This window comes from Chiloscyllium punctatum, chromosome 28 (genome assembly GCF_047496795.1).
Source record: "Chiloscyllium punctatum isolate Juve2018m chromosome 28, sChiPun1.3, whole genome shotgun sequence".
Taxonomy (NCBI): domain Eukaryota; kingdom Metazoa; phylum Chordata; class Chondrichthyes; order Orectolobiformes; family Hemiscylliidae; genus Chiloscyllium; species Chiloscyllium punctatum.
This window is the reverse complement of record NC_092766.1, coordinates 63,626,825-63,644,746: the sequence shown is the minus strand read 5'-3', so window position 1 is coordinate 63,644,746 and position 17,922 is coordinate 63,626,825. Positions and strand designations below refer to the sequence as shown.

The following is a 17,922-nucleotide window of genomic DNA, read 5'->3' as shown; positions in this document are numbered from 1 at the left end:
AACACAGTGCCATATGCTTGCCCTTAAACAAAGGAGTTGGAGTTGAGGATATCTCATTGGTATGTTTTAAGAGGTTTTGAATTTTGTTTAGTTAGCGCAAAATGGAAGGCGGGGACAGAACATGGAAATTGGCACCAAGTAACAGCACCAATGCTGGCAAGATGGGCTGAATGGCTTGCATAATAAGACTATGATACTGTAATGGACGGTTTGTTTGGTTTCGCGGACAAATCTTTCAGAGAGACTCTTGGCAGAGGCGCATCCCATTGCAGAGGCGACATGATGAGCGGAACTTGTTGAAAAAACGTCGCCGCCGATTTCAAAGCAGCCGACCAGCACGGGACAACTTTCCCTGAGAACTGAGGGGCAACGCACCTGAACAGCAGCATCAAAGCATTGAAGAAATTGTGGAAGTTGTTGTGTCGGTTGATGGGGGTGCTGTCATCCAGGCCGATGTTTCCGAAGAGCTGTGGGAAATCCAGGAAGAGATTGAGGCAGTTTCATTAGTCAGTGTGCAGAACACTCGCTGTTCGATTCACATGCAAACCCTTTCGCTGGACTCAAGGCTCATACCTGCATCCCAATGATGGCGTAGATGAAGAACAACATGGCGATCAGCAGGCAGACATATGGGAGGGCCTGGGGAAGAGAACGGAGCACCAACATGAACATTTCAGCATGGTCATCACAGCATGACACACACAACACGGATACACCACATGGGATGGGGAAACAGCTTGGTATAAAACAGAGGCTACCAACACTCCGCATGAGAGCACTGATACACCCCCCACCGCAACACGGATACACCGCACCCACCGCAACATGGATACACTGCCCCCACCGCAACACGGATACACCCCTCCACCGCAACACGGATACACCCCCCCACCGCAACACGGATACACCGCACCCACCGCAACATGGATACACTGCCCCCACCGCAACACGGATACACCGCACCCACCGCAACATGGATACACTGCCCCCACCGCAACACGGATACACCCCTCCACCGCAACACGGATACACCCCCCCACCACAACACGGATACACAGCCCACCGCAACACGGATACACCCCCCCCACCGCAACAGGGATACACCCCCCATCGCAACACAGATACACCGCCCCACCGCAACACGGATACACCCCCCCACCGCAACACGGATACACCCCCCCACCGCAACACGGATACAACCCCTCCAACGCAACACGGATACACCCCCCCCACCGCAACAGGGATACACCCCCCACCGCAACACGGATACACCCCCCCCACCGCAACACGGATACACCCCCCCACCGCAACACGGATACACCGCCCCACCGCAACACGGATACACCGCCCCACCGCAACAGGGATACACCCCCCCACCGCAACACGGATACACCGCCCCACCGCAACACGGATACACCGCCCCACCGCAACACGGATACACCCCCCCACCGCAACACGGATACACCCCCCCACCGCAACACGGATACACCCCCCCACCGCAACACGGATACACCGCCCCACCGCAACACGGATACACCGCCCCACCGCAACACGGATACACCGCCCCACCGCAACACGGATACACCGCCCCACCGCAACACGGATACACCCCCCACCGTAACACGGATACACCCCCCACCGCAACACGGATACACCCCCCCACCGCAACAGGGATACACCGCCCCATCGCAACACGGATACACCGCCCCCACCGCAACACGGATACACCGCCCCCACCGCAACACGGATACACACCGCCCACCGCAACAGGGATACACCGCCCCCACCGCAACAAGGATACACCGCCCACCGCAACAGGGATACACCCCCCCCACCGCAACACGGATACACCCCTCCACCGCAACAGGGATACACCGCCCACCGCAACACGGATACACCCCCCCCACCGCAACACGGATACACCCCCCCACCGCAACACGGATACACCACCCCACAGCAACAGGGATACACCCCCCCCACCGCAACACTGATACACCCCCCTCACCGCAACACGGATACACCGCCCACCGCAACAGGGATACACCGCCCCCACCGCAACACGGATACACCGCCCCACCGCAACACGGATACACCCCCCACCGCAACACGGATACACCGCCCACCACAACACGGATACACCGCCCCCACCGCAACACGGATACACCGCCCCCACCGCAACACGGATACACCCCCCCCACCGCAACACGGATACACCGCCCCCACCGCAACACGGATACACCCCCCCACCGCAACACGGATACACCGCCCACCGCAACACGGATACACCCCCCCACCGCAACACGGATACACCGCCCACCGCAACACGGATACACCCCCCCACAGCAACAGGGATACACCCCCCCCACCGCAACACTGATACACCCCCCTCACCGCAACACGGATACACCGCCCCCACCGCAACAGGGATACACCGCCCCCACCGCAACACGGATACACCGCCCCACCGCAACACGGATACACCCCCCACCGCAACACGGATACACCGCCCACCACAACACGGATACACCGCCCCCACCGCAACACGGATACACCGCCCCCACCGCAACACGGATACACCGCCCCCACCGCAACACGGATACACCCCCCCACCGCAACACGGATACACCGCCCACCGCAACACGGATACACCCCCCACCGCAACACGGATACACCCCCCCCACCGCAACACGGATACACCGCCCACCGCAACACGGATACACCCCCCCCACCGCAACACGGATACACCCCCCTCACCGCAACACGGATACACCGCCCCCACAGCAACAGGGATACACCCCCCCCACCGCAACACTGATACACCCCCCTCACCGCAACACGGATACACCGCCCACCGCAACAGGGATACACCGCCCCCACCGCAACACGGATACACCGCCCCACCGCAACACGGATACACCCCCCACCGCAACACGGATACACCGCCCACCACAACACGGATACACCGCCCCCACCGCAACACGGATACACCGCCCCCACCGCAACACGGATACACCCCTCCACCGCAACAGGGATACACCGCCCACCGCAACATGGATACACCCCCCCACCGCAACACGGATACACCGCCCACCGCAACACGGATACACCGCCCCCACCGCAACAGGGATACACCGCCCACCGCAACACGGATACACACCGCCCCACCGCAACACGGATACACCGCCCACCACAACACGGATACACCGTCCACCGCAACACGGATACACCCCTCCACCGCAACACGGATACACCGCCCCCACCGCAACACGGATACACACCGCCCCACCGCAACACGGATACCTCCCCCACCGCAACACGGATACCCCCCCCACCGCAACACAGATACCCCCCCCACCGCAACACGGATACACCCCCCCACCGCAACACGGATACACCGCCCCCACCGCAACACGGATACACCCCTCCACCTCAACAGGGATACACTGCCCCACCGCAACAGGGATACACCGCCCCACCGCAACACGGATACACCGCTCCCACCGCAACAGGGATACACCGCCCACCGCAACACGGATACACCGCCCCCACCGCAACAGGGATACACCGCCCACCGCAACACGGATACACCCCTCCACCGCAACACGGATACACCGCCCACCGCAACACGGATACACCGCCCCCACCGCAACACCGATACACCGCCCACCGCAACAGGGATACACCCCTCCACCGCAACAGGGATACACCGCCCCCACCGCAACACGGATACACCGCCCCACCGCAACACGGATACACCCCCCACCGCAACACGGATACACCGCCCACCGCAACACGGATACACCGCCCCCACCGCAACACGGATACACCGCCCCCACCGCAACACGGATACACCCCCCCACCGCAACACGGATACACCCCCCCACCGCAACAGGGATACACCCCCTACCGCAACACGGATACACCGCCCACTGCAACACGGATACACCGCCCCCACCGCAACAGGGATACACCGCCCACCGCAACACGGATACACCCCCCACCGCAACACGGATACACCCCCCCCACCGCAACACGGATACACCGCCCACCGCAACACGGATACACCCCCCCCACCGCAACACGGATACACCGCCCCCACAGCAACAGGGATACACCCCCCCCACCGCAACACTAATACACCCCCCTCACCGCAACATGGATACACCGCCCACCGCAACACGGATACACCCCTCCACCGCAACAGGGATACACTGCCCCACCGCAACAGGGATACACCGCCCCACCGCAACACGGATACACCGCTCCCACCGCAACAGGGATACACCGCCCACCGCAACACGGATACACCGCCCCCACCGCAACAGGGATACACCGCCCACCGCAACACGGATACACCCCTCCACCGCAACACGGATACACCGCCCACCGCAACACGGATACACCGCCCCCACCGCAACACGGATACACCCCTCCACCGCAACAGGGATACACCGCCCACCGCAACACGGATACACCGCCCCCACCGCAACAGGGATACACCGCCCACCGCAACACGGATACACCCCTCCACCGCAACACGGATACACCGCCCACCGCAACACGGATACACCCCTCCACCGCAACACGGATACACCGCCCCCACCGCAACACCGATACACCGCCCACCGCAACAGGGATACACCCCTCCACCGCAACAGGGATACACCGCCCCCACCGCAACACGGATACACCGCCCCACCGCAACACGGATACACCCCCCACCGCAACACGGATACACCGCCCACCACAACACGGATACACCGCCCCCACCGCAACACGGATACACCGCCCCCACCGCAAGACGGATACACCGCCCCCACCGCAACACGGATACACCCCCCCACCGCAACACGGATACACCCCCCCACCGCAACACGGATACACCGCCCCCACCGCAACACGGATACACCGCCCCCACCGCAACACGGATACACCCCCCCACCGCAACACGGATACACCCCCCCACCGCAACACGGATACACCGCCCCCACCGCAACACGGATACACCGCCCCCACCGCAACACGGATACACCGCCCACCGCAACAGGGATACACCCCTCCACCGCAACACGGATACACCCCTCCACCGCAACACGGAAACACCGCCCCCACCGCAACACGGAAACACCGCCCCCACCGCAACACGGATACACCCCCCCCACCGCAACACGGTAACACCGCCCACGCAACACGGATACACCGCCCCCACCGCAACACGGATACACCCCTCCACCGCAACAGGGATACACCGCCCCACCGCAACAGGGATACACCGCCCCACCGCAACACGGATACAAGCCCCACCGCAACACAGATACACCGCCCACCGCAACACGGATACACCGCCCCCACCGCAACAGGGATACACCGCCCACCGCAACACGGATACACCGCCCCCACCGCAACAGGGATACACCGCCCACCGCAACACGGATACATCCCCCACCGCAACACGGATACACCCCCCACCGCAACACGGATACACCCCTCCACCGCAACAGGGATACACCGCCCCACCGCAACACGGATACACCCCTCCACCGCAACAGGGATACACCGCCCCACCGCAGCACTGATACACCCCCCACCGCAACACTGATACACCGCGCACAGCAACACTGATACACCGCCCTCCGCAACACGGATACACCGCCCACCGCAGCACGGATACACCCCCCACCGCAACACGGATACACCCCCCCAACGCAGCATGGATACACCGCCCCCCGCAGCACGGATACACCCCCCACCGCAACACTGATACACCCCCCACCGCAACACGGATACACCGCACACCGCATCACTGATACACCCACCACCGCAACACGGATACACCGCCCACCGCAACACTGATACACCCCCCACCGCAACACGGATACACCGCACACCGCAACACTGATACACCCACCACCGCAACACGGATACACCGCCCACTGCAACACTGATACACCCCCCACCGCAACACGGATACACCGCCCACCGCAACACTGATACACCCCCCACCGCACCACGGATACACCGCCCACCACAACACTGATACACCCACCCACCGCAACACGGATACACCCCCCACCGCAACACAGATACACCGCCCACCGCAACACTGATACACCGCCCACCGCAACACTGATACACCCCCCACCGCAACACGGATACACCCACCCACCGCAACACTGATACACCCCCCACGGCAACACGGATACACCCCCCACTGCAACACGGATACACCTCACACCGCAACACGGATACACCCCCCACCGCAACACAGATACACCGCCCACCGCAATACGGATACACCACCCACCGCAACACGGATACACCCCCCACCGCAGCACTGATACACCACCCACCGCAGCACGGATACACCCCCCACCGCAACACTGATACACCGCCCACCGCAACACTGATACACCGCCCACCGCAACACTGATACACACCCCACCGCAACACGGATACACCCACCCGCCGCAACACGGATACACCCCCCACCGCAACACAGATACACCGCCCACCGCAACACTGATACACCGCCCACCGCAACACTGATACACCCCCCACGGCAACACGGATACACCCCCCACTGCAACACGGATACACCTCACACCGCAACACGGATACACCCCCCACCGCAACACAGATACACCGCCCACGGCAACACGGATACACCCCCCACTGCAACACGGATACACCCCCCACCGCAACACGGATACACCCCCCACCGCAACACAGATACACCGCCCACCGCAATACGGATACACCACCCACCGCAACACGGATACACCCCCCACCGCAGCACGGATACACCCCCCACCGCAGCACGGATACACCCCCCACCGCAGCACGGATACACCCCCCACCGAAGCACAGATACACCACCCACCGCAACACTGATACACCCCCCCACCGCAACACGGATACACCGCCCACCGCAGCACGGATACACCCCCCACCGCAGCACGAATACACCCCCCACCGCAGCACGGATACACCCCCCACCGCAGCACAGATACACCACCCACCGCAACACTGATACACCCCCCCACCGCAACACGGATACACCGCCCACCGCAGCACGGATACACCACCCACCGCAACACGGATACACCACCCACCGCAGCACGGATACACCCCCCACCGCAGCACGGATACACCCCCCACCGCAGCACAGATACACCACCCACCGCAACACTGATACACCCCCCCACCGCAACACGGATACACCGCCCACCGCAGCACGGATACACCCCCCACCGCAACACGGATACACCGCACACCGCAACACTGATACACCCCCCACCGCAACACGGATACACCGCACACCGCAACACTGATACACCCCCCACCGCAACACGGATACACCGCCCACCGCAACACTGATACACCGCCCACCGCAACACGGATCACCCCCCACCGCAGCACTGATACAACCCCCACCGCAGCACTGATACAACCCCCACCGCAACACGGATACACCCCCCACCGCAACACTGATACACCCCCCACCGCAACACTGATACACCCCCCACTGCAACACGGATACACCTCACACCGCAACACGGATACACCGCCCACCGCAACACGGATACACCCCCCACTGCAACAGGGATACACCGCACACCGCAACACGGATACACCCCCCACCGCAACACTGATACACCCCCCACTGCAACACGGATATACCTCACACCGCAGCACGGACACAACCCCCACCGCAGCACGGATAAACCCACCACCGCAGCACTGATACACCCCCCCACTGCAACAGGGATACACCCCTCCACTGCAACAGGGACACACCCCCCACCGCAACACTGATACACCGCCCACCGCAACAGGGATACACACCCCCCACCGCAACACGGATACACCCCTCCACCGCAACAGGGATACACCGCCCCACCGCAACACGGATACACCCCTCCACCGCAACAGGGATACACCCCCCCACCGCAACACGGATACACCCCCCACATCAACACGGATACACCCCCCACCGCAACACGGATACACCCCCACCCGCAGCACTGATACACCCCCCACCGCAACACTGATACACCGCGCACAGCAACACTGATACACCGCCCTCCGCAACACAGATACACCGCCCACCGCAGCACGGATACACCCCCCACCGCAACACGGATACACCCCCCCAACGCAGCACGGATACACCGCCCCCCGCAGCACGGATACACCCCCCACCGCAACACTGATACACCCCCCACCGCAACACGGATACACCGCACACCGCAACACTGATACACCCACCACCGCAACACGGATACACCGCCCACCGCAACACTGATACACCCCCCACCGCAACACGGATACACCGCCCACCGCAACACTGATACACCCCCCACCGCAACACGGATACACCCACCCACCGCAACACGGATACACCCCCCACCGCAACACAGATACACCGCCCACCGCCACACTGATACACCGCCCACCGCAACACTGATACACCCCCCACGGCAACACGGATACACCCCCCACCGCAACACAGATACACCGCCCACCGCAATACGGATACACCACCCACCGCAACACGGATACACCCCCCACCGCAACACAGATACACCCCCCACCGCAGCACAGATACAACACCCACTGCAACACTGATACACCCCCCCACCGCAACACGGATACACCGCCCACCGCAGCACGGATACACCCCCCACCGCAACACGGATACACCCCCCACCGCAACACTGATACAGCGCCCACCGCAACACGGATACACTGCCCACCGCAACACGGATACACCCCCCATGGCAACACTGATACAACCCCCACCGCAACACGGATACACCGCCCACCGCAACACGGATACACCGACCACCGCAACACGGATACCCCCCCCCCCCACAGCAACACGGATACACCCCTCCACCGCAACAGGGATACACCGCCCACCGCAACACGGATACACCGCCCCCACCGCAACAGGGATACACCGCCCACCGCAACACGGATACACCCCTCCACCGCAACACGGATACACCGCCCACCGCAACACGGATACACCGCCCACCGCAACAGGGATACACCCCCCCCCACCGCAACATGGATACACCCCTCCACCGCAACAGGGATACACCGCCCCACCGCAACACGGATACACCGCCCACCGCAACAGGGATACACCCCCCCCCACCGCAACATGGATACACCCCCCCACCACAACACGGATACACCGCCCCGACCGCAACACGGATAAACCCCACCACCGCAACACGGATACACCGCCCACCGCAACACGGATACACCCCTCCACCGCAACACGGATACACCCCTCCACCGCAACACGGATACACCGCCCACTGCAACACGGATACACCCCCCCACCGCAACACAGATACACCCCCCCCACCGCAACACGGATACACCGCCCCCACTGCAACATGGATACTCCGCCCCCACCGCAACACGGATAAACCCCCCCACCGCAACACGGATACACCGCCCACCGCAACACAGATACACCCCCCACCGCAACACGGATACACCGCCCCACCGCAACACGGATACACCGCCTCCACCGCAACACGGATACACGCCCCCACCGCAAAACGGATACACCCCCCCACCGCAACACGGATACACCGCCCCCACCGCAACATGGATACACCACCCACCGCAACACGGATACACTCCCCACCGCAACACGGATACACCCCTCCACCGCAACACGGATACACCGCCCACCGCAACACGGATACACAGCACCCACCGCAACATGGATACACCACCCACCGCAACACGGATACACTCCCCACCACAACACGGATACACCCCTCCACCGCAACACGGATACACCGCCCACCGCAACACGGATACACCCCCCACTGCAACACGGATACACCCCCCACCGCAACACGGATACACTGCCCACCGCAACACGGATACACCGCCCCACCGCAACACGGATACACCGCCCCACCGCAACACGGATACACCGCCCCCACCTCAACAGGGATACACCGCCCACCGCAACACGGATACACCCCCCCCACCGCAACAGGGATACACCGCCCCCACCGCAACACGGATACAACCCCAACCGCAACACGGATACACCCCCCAACGCAGCACGGATACATCCCCCCACCGCAACACGGATACAACCCCCACCGCAACAGGGATACACCCCCCACCGCAGCACAGATACACCGCGCACCGCAACACTGATACACCCCCCACCGCAACACTAATACACTGCCCACCGCAGCACTGATACACCCCCCACCGCAACACAGATACACCCCCCACCGCAACACTGATACACCCCCCACCGCAACACAGATACACACCCCACCGCAACACAGATACACTGCCCACCGCAACACGGAAACACCCCCCACCGCAACACGGATACACCGCCCACCGCAACAAGGATACACCCCCCACCGCAACACGGATACACCCCCCACCGCAACACGGATACACCGCCGACCGCAATACGGATACACCCCCCACCGCAGCACTGATACACCCCCCCACCGCAACAGGGATACACCCCCCACCGCAACACTGATACACTGCCCACCGCAGCACAGATACACCGCCCACCGCAGCACTGTAACACCCCCCACCGCAACACGGATACACCGCACACCGCAACACTGATACACCCCCCACCGCAACTTGGATACACCGCACACCGCAACACTGATACACCCCCCACCGCAACACGGATACACCCACCACCGCAACACGGATACACCCCCCACCACAACACTGATACACTGCCCACCGCAACACGGATACACCCCCCCCAACGCAACTTGGATACACCGCCCACCGCAATTTGGATACACCGCACACCGCAGCACTGTAACACCCCCCACCGCAACACGGATACACCGCACACCGCAACACTGATACACCCCCCACCGCAACTTGGATACACCGCACACCGCAACACTGATACACCCCCCACCGCAACACGGATACACCCACCACCGCAACACGGATACACCCCCCACCGCAACACGGATACACCCACCATCGCAGCACAGATACACCGCCCACTGCAACACGGATACACCGCCCACCGCAGCACGGATACACCCCCCACCGCAACACGGATACACCCATCCACCGCAACACGGATACACCCCCCCAACGCAGCACGGATACACCCCCCACCGCAACACGGATACACCCCCCACCGCAACACGGATACACCACCCACCGCAGCACGGATAAAAACCCCACCGCAGCATTGATACACCCCCCCAGCGCAACACGGATACACCCCCCACCGCAACAGGGATACACCCCCCACCGCAACAGGGATACACCCCCCACCGCAACAGGGATACACCGCCCACCGCAGCACAGATACACCCCCCACCGCAACACGGATACCCCCCCCACCGCAACACGGATACACCCCCCACCGCAACACGGATACACCCCCCACCGCAACAGGGATACACCCCCCACCGCAACACGGATACACTGCCCACCGCAACACGGATACACCCCCCACCGCAACACGGATACACCACCCACCGCAGCACGGATAAAAACCCCACCGCAGCATTGATACACCCCCCCAGCGCAACACGGATACACCCCCCACCGCAACAGGGATACACCCCCCACCGCAACAGGGATACACCCCCCACCGCAACAGGGATACACCGCCCACCGCAGCACAGATACACCCCCCACCGCAACACGGATACCCCCCCCACCGCAACACGGATACACCCCCCACCGCAACACGGATACACCCCCCACCGCAACAGGGATACACCCCCCACCGCAACACGGATACACTGCCCACCGCAACACGGATACACCCCCCACCGCAACACGGATACCCCCCCCACCGCAACACGGATACACCCCTCCACCGCAACACGGATACACCCCCCACCGCAACACGGATACCCCCCCCACCGCAACACGGATACACCCCTCCACCGCAACACTGATACACCCCCCACCGCAACAGGGATACACCGCCCACCGCAACACGGATACACCGCCCACCGCAACACGGATACACTGCCCACCGCAACACGGATACACCCCCCACCGCAACACGGATACACCCCCCACCGCAACACGGATACACCCCCCACCGCAACACGGATACACCCCCCACCGCAACACGGATACCCCCCCCACCGCAACACGGATACACCCCTCCACCGCAACACGGATACACCGCCCACCGCAACACGGATACACCCCCCACTGCAACACGGATACACCCCCCACCGCAACACGGATACACCGCCCCCACCGCAACACAGATACACCGCCCCCACTGCAACACGGATACACCCCCTCACCGCAACACGGATACACCCCTCTACCGCAACACGGATACACCCCCCACCGCAACACGGATACACCCCCCACCGCAGCATTGATACACCCCCCCACCGCAACACGGATACACCTCCCACTGCAACACGGATACACCCCCCACCGCAACACGGATACACCCCCCACCGCAACACGGAAAGACCGCCCCCACCGCAACACGGATACACCCCCCACCGCAACACGGATACACCCCCCACTGCAACACGGATACAACCCCCACCGCAACACGGATACCCCCCACCGCAACGCGGATACACACCCCCCACCGCAACACGGATACACCGGCCACCGCAACACAGATACACACCGCCCACCGCAACACGGATACACCCATCCACCGCAACAGGGATACACCGCCCACCGCAACACGGATACACCGCCCCCACTGCAACAGGGATACACCCCCCCCACCGCAACACGGATACACCGCCCACGCAACACGGATACACCCCCCACCGCAACAGGGATACACCCCCCCACCGCAACACGGACATACCCCCCACCGCAACAGGGATACACCCCACACCGCAAAAGGGATACACCGCCCACCGCAACACGGATACACCCCCCCACCGCAACACGGATACACCGCCCACCGCAACACAGATACATACCGCCCACCGCAACACGGATACACCCATCCACCGCAACAGGGATACACCGCCCACCGCAACACGGATACACCGCCCCCACCGCAACAGGGATACACCGCCCACCGCAACACGGATACACCCCTCCACCGCAACACGGATACACCGCCCACCGCAACACGGATACACCGCCCACCGCAACACGGATACACCCCCCCCACCGCAACACGGATACACCCCTCCACCGCAACAGGGATACACCGCCCCACCGCAACAGGGATACACCGCCCCCACCGCCACACGGATACAACCCCCCCACCGCAACACGGATACCCCCCCCACCGCAACACGGATACACCGCCCCCACCGCAACACGGATACACAGCGCCCCACCGCAACACGGATACCCCCCCACCGCAACACGGATACACCCCCCCCACCGCAACACGGATACACCGCCCACCGCTACACGGATACACCGCCCCCACCGCAATACGGATACACACCGACCACCGCAACACGGATACACCGCCCCACCGCAACACGGATACACCGCCCCCACCGCAACACGGATACACCCCCCCACCGCAACACGGATACACCGCCCACCGCAACACAGATACACCCCCCACCGCAACACGGATACACCGCCCCACCGCAACACGGATACACCGCCTCCACCGCAACACGGATACACGCCCCCACCGCAAAACGGATACACCCCCCCACCGCAACACGGATACACCGCCCCCACCGCAACATGGATACACCACCCACCGCAACACGGATACACTCCCCACCGCAACACGGATACACCCCTCCACCGCAACACGGATACACCGCCCACCGCAACACGGATACACAGCACCCACCGCAACATGGATACACCACCCACCGCAACACGGATACACTCCCCACCACAACACGGATACACCCCTCCACCGCAACACGGATACACCGCCCACCGCAACACGGATACACCCCCCACTGCAACACGGATACACCCCCCACCGCAACACGGATACACTGCCCACCGCAACACGGATACACCGCCCCACCGCAACACGGATACACCGCCCCACCGCAACACGGATACACCGCCCCCACCTCAACAGGGATACACCGCCCACCGCAACACGGATACACCCCCCCCACCGCAACAGGGATACACCGCCCCCACCGCAACACGGATACAACCCCAACCGCAACACGGATACACCCCCCAACGCAGCACGGATACATCCCCCCACCGCAACACGGATACAACCCCCACCGCAACAGGGATACACCCCCCACCGCAGCACAGATACACCGCGCACCGCAACACTGATACACCCCCCACCGCAACACTAATACACTGCCCACCGCAGCACTGATACACCCCCCACCGCAACACAGATACACCCCCCACCGCAACACTGATACACCCCCCACCGCAACACAGATACACACCCCACCGCAACACAGATACACTGCCCACCGCAACACGGAAACACCCTCCACCGCAACACGGATACACCGCCCACCGCAACAAGGATACACCCCCCACCGCAACACGGATACACCCCCCACCGCAACACGGATACACCGCCGACCGCAATACGGATACACCCCCCACCGCAGCACTGATACACCCCCCCACCGCAACAGGGATACACCCCCCACCGCAACACTGATACACTGCCCACCGCAGCACAGATACACCGCCCACCGCAGCACTGTAACACCCCCCACCGCAACACGGATACACCGCACACCGCAACACTGATACACCCCCCACCGCAACTTGGATACACCGCACACCGCAACACTGATACACCCCCCACCGCAACACGGATACACCCACCACCGCAACACGGATACACCCCCCACCACAACACTGATACACTGCCCACCGCAACACGGATACACCCCCCCCAACGCAACTTGGATACACCGCCCACCGCAATTTGGATACACCGCACACCGCAGCACTGTAACACCCCCCACCGCAACACGGATACACCGCACACCGCAACACTGATACACCCCCCACCGCAACTTGGATACACCGCACACCGCAACACTGATACACCCCCCACCGCAACACGGATACACCCACCACCGCAACACGGATACACCCCCCACCGCAACACGGATACACCCACCATCGCAGCACAGATACACCGCCCACTGCAACACGGATACACCGCCCACCGCAGCACGGATACACCCCCCACCGCAACACGGATACACCCATCCACCGCAACACGGATACACCCCCCCAACGCAGCACGGATACACCCCCCACCGCAACACGGATACACCCCCCACCGCAACACGGATACACCACCCACCGCAGCACGGATAAAAACCCCACCGCAGCATTGATACACCCCCCCAGCGCAACACGGATACACCCCCCACCGCAACAGGGATACACCCCCCACCGCAACAGGGATACACCCCCCACCGCAACAGGGATACACCGCCCACCGCAGCACAGATACACCCCCCACCGCAACACGGATACCCCCCCCACCGCAACACGGATACACCCCCCACCGCAACACGGATACACCCCCCACCGCAACAGGGATACACCCCCCACCGCAACACGGATACACTGCCCACCGCAACACGGATACACCCCCCACCGCAACACGGATACCCCCCCCACCGCAACACGGATACACCCCTCCACCGCAACACTGATACACCCCCCACCGCAACAGGGATACACCGCCCACCGCAACACGGATACACCGCCCACCGCAACACGGATACACTGCCCACCGCAACACGGATACACCCCCCACCGCAACACGGATACACCCCCCACCGCAACACGGATACACCCCCCACCGCAACACGGATACACCCCCCACCGCAACACGGATACCCCCCCCACCGCAACACGGATACACCCCTCCACCGCAACACGGATACACCGCCCACCGCAACACGGATACACCCCCCACTGCAACACGGATACACCCCCCACCGCAACACGGATACACCGCCCCCACCGCAACACAGATACACCGCCCCCACTGCAACACGGATACACCCCCTCACCGCAACACGGATACACCCCTCCACCGCAACACGGATACACCTCCCACTGCAACACGGATACACCCCCCACCGCAACACGGATACACCCCCCACCGCAACACGGAAAGACCGCCCCCACCGCAACACGGATACACCCCCCACCGCAACACGGATACACCCCCCACTGCAACACGGATACAACCCCCACCGCAACACGGATACCCCCCACCGCAACGCGGATACACACCCCCCACCGCAACACGGATACACCGGCCACCGCAACACAGATACACACCGCCCACCGCAACACGGATACACCCATCCACCGCAACAGGGATACACCGCCCACCGCAACACGGATACACCGCCCCCACTGCAACAGGGATACACCCCCCCCACCGCAACACGGATACACCGCCCACGCAACACGGATACACCCCCCACCGCAACAGGGATACACCCCCCCACCGCAACACGGACATACCCCCCACCGCAACAGGGATACACCCCACACCGCAAAAGGGATACACCGCCCACCGCAACACGGATACACCCCCCCACCGCAACACGGATACACCGCCCACCGCAACACAGATACATACCGCCCACCGCAACACGGATACACCCATCCACCGCAACAGGGATACACCGCCCACCGCAACACGGATACACCGCCCCCACCGCAACAGGGATACACCGCCCACCGCAACACGGATACACCCCTCCACCGCAACACGGATACACCGCCCACCGCAACACGGATACACCGCCCACCGCAACACGGATACACCCCCCCCACCGCAACACGGATACACCCCTCCACCGCAACAGGGATACACCGCCCCACCGCAACAGGGATACACCGCCCCCACCGCCACACGGATACAACCCCCCCACCGCAACACGGATACCCCCCCCACCGCAACACGGATACACCGCCCCCACCGCAACACGGATACACAGCGCCCCACCGCAACACGGATACCCCCCCACCGCAACACGGATACACCCCCCCCACCGCAACACGGATACACCGCCCACCGCAACACGGATACACCGCCCCCACCGCAATACGGATACACACCGACCACCGCAACACGGATACACCGCCCCACCGCAACACGGATACACCGCCCCCACCGCAACACGGATACACCCCCCCACCGCAACACGGATACACCCCTCCACCGCAACACGGATACACAGCCCCCACCGCAACATGGATACACCGCCCACCGCAACACGGATACACCCCCCCACCGCAACACGGATACACCGCCCCCACCGCAACACGGATACACCGCCCCCACCGCAACAGGGATACACCCCTCCACCGCAACACGGATACACCCCCCACCGCAACACGGATACACCCCCCCACCGCAACACGGATACACCCCCCCACCGCAACACGGATACACCCCCCACCGCAACACGGATACACCCCTCCACCGCAACAGGGATACACCGCCCACCGCAACACGGAAAGACTCCTCCACCGCAACACGGATACACCGCCCCCACCGCAACACGGATACACCGCCCCCACCGCAACGCGGATACACACCCCCCACCGCAACACGGATACACCGGCCACCGCAACACAGATACACACCGCCCACCGCAACACGGATACACCCATCCACCGCAACAGGGATACACCGCCCACCGCAACACGGATACACCGCCCCCACTGCAACAGGGATACACCGCCCACCGCAACACGGATACACCCCTCCACCGCAACACGGATACACCGCCCACCGCAACACGGATACACCGCCCACCGCAACACGGATACACCCCCCCCACCGCAACACGGATACACCCCTCCACCGCAACAGGGATACACCGCCCCACCGCAACAGGGATACACCGCCCCCACCGCCACACGGATACAACCCCCCCACCGCAACACGGATACCCCCCCCACCGCAACACG

General features: G+C 63.3%; 1 protein-coding gene across 1 annotated transcript in view; it reads right to left on the bottom strand.

Moving 5' to 3' along the window:
• LOC140454093 (probable voltage-dependent R-type calcium channel subunit alpha-1E) overlaps positions 1 to 17,922 on the bottom strand; it is a 63,568-nt gene that overhangs the window by 34,257 nt on the left and 11,389 nt on the right. Inside the window, exons 4-5 of the mRNA XM_072549032.1 lie at positions 574 to 639; positions 376 to 467 (exon numbers count right to left, since the gene is read on the bottom strand). Coding sequence (XP_072405133.1) covers positions 376 to 467; positions 574 to 639 — 158 coding nt within the window. The remainder of the gene's footprint in view (positions 1 to 375; positions 468 to 573; positions 640 to 17,922) is intronic.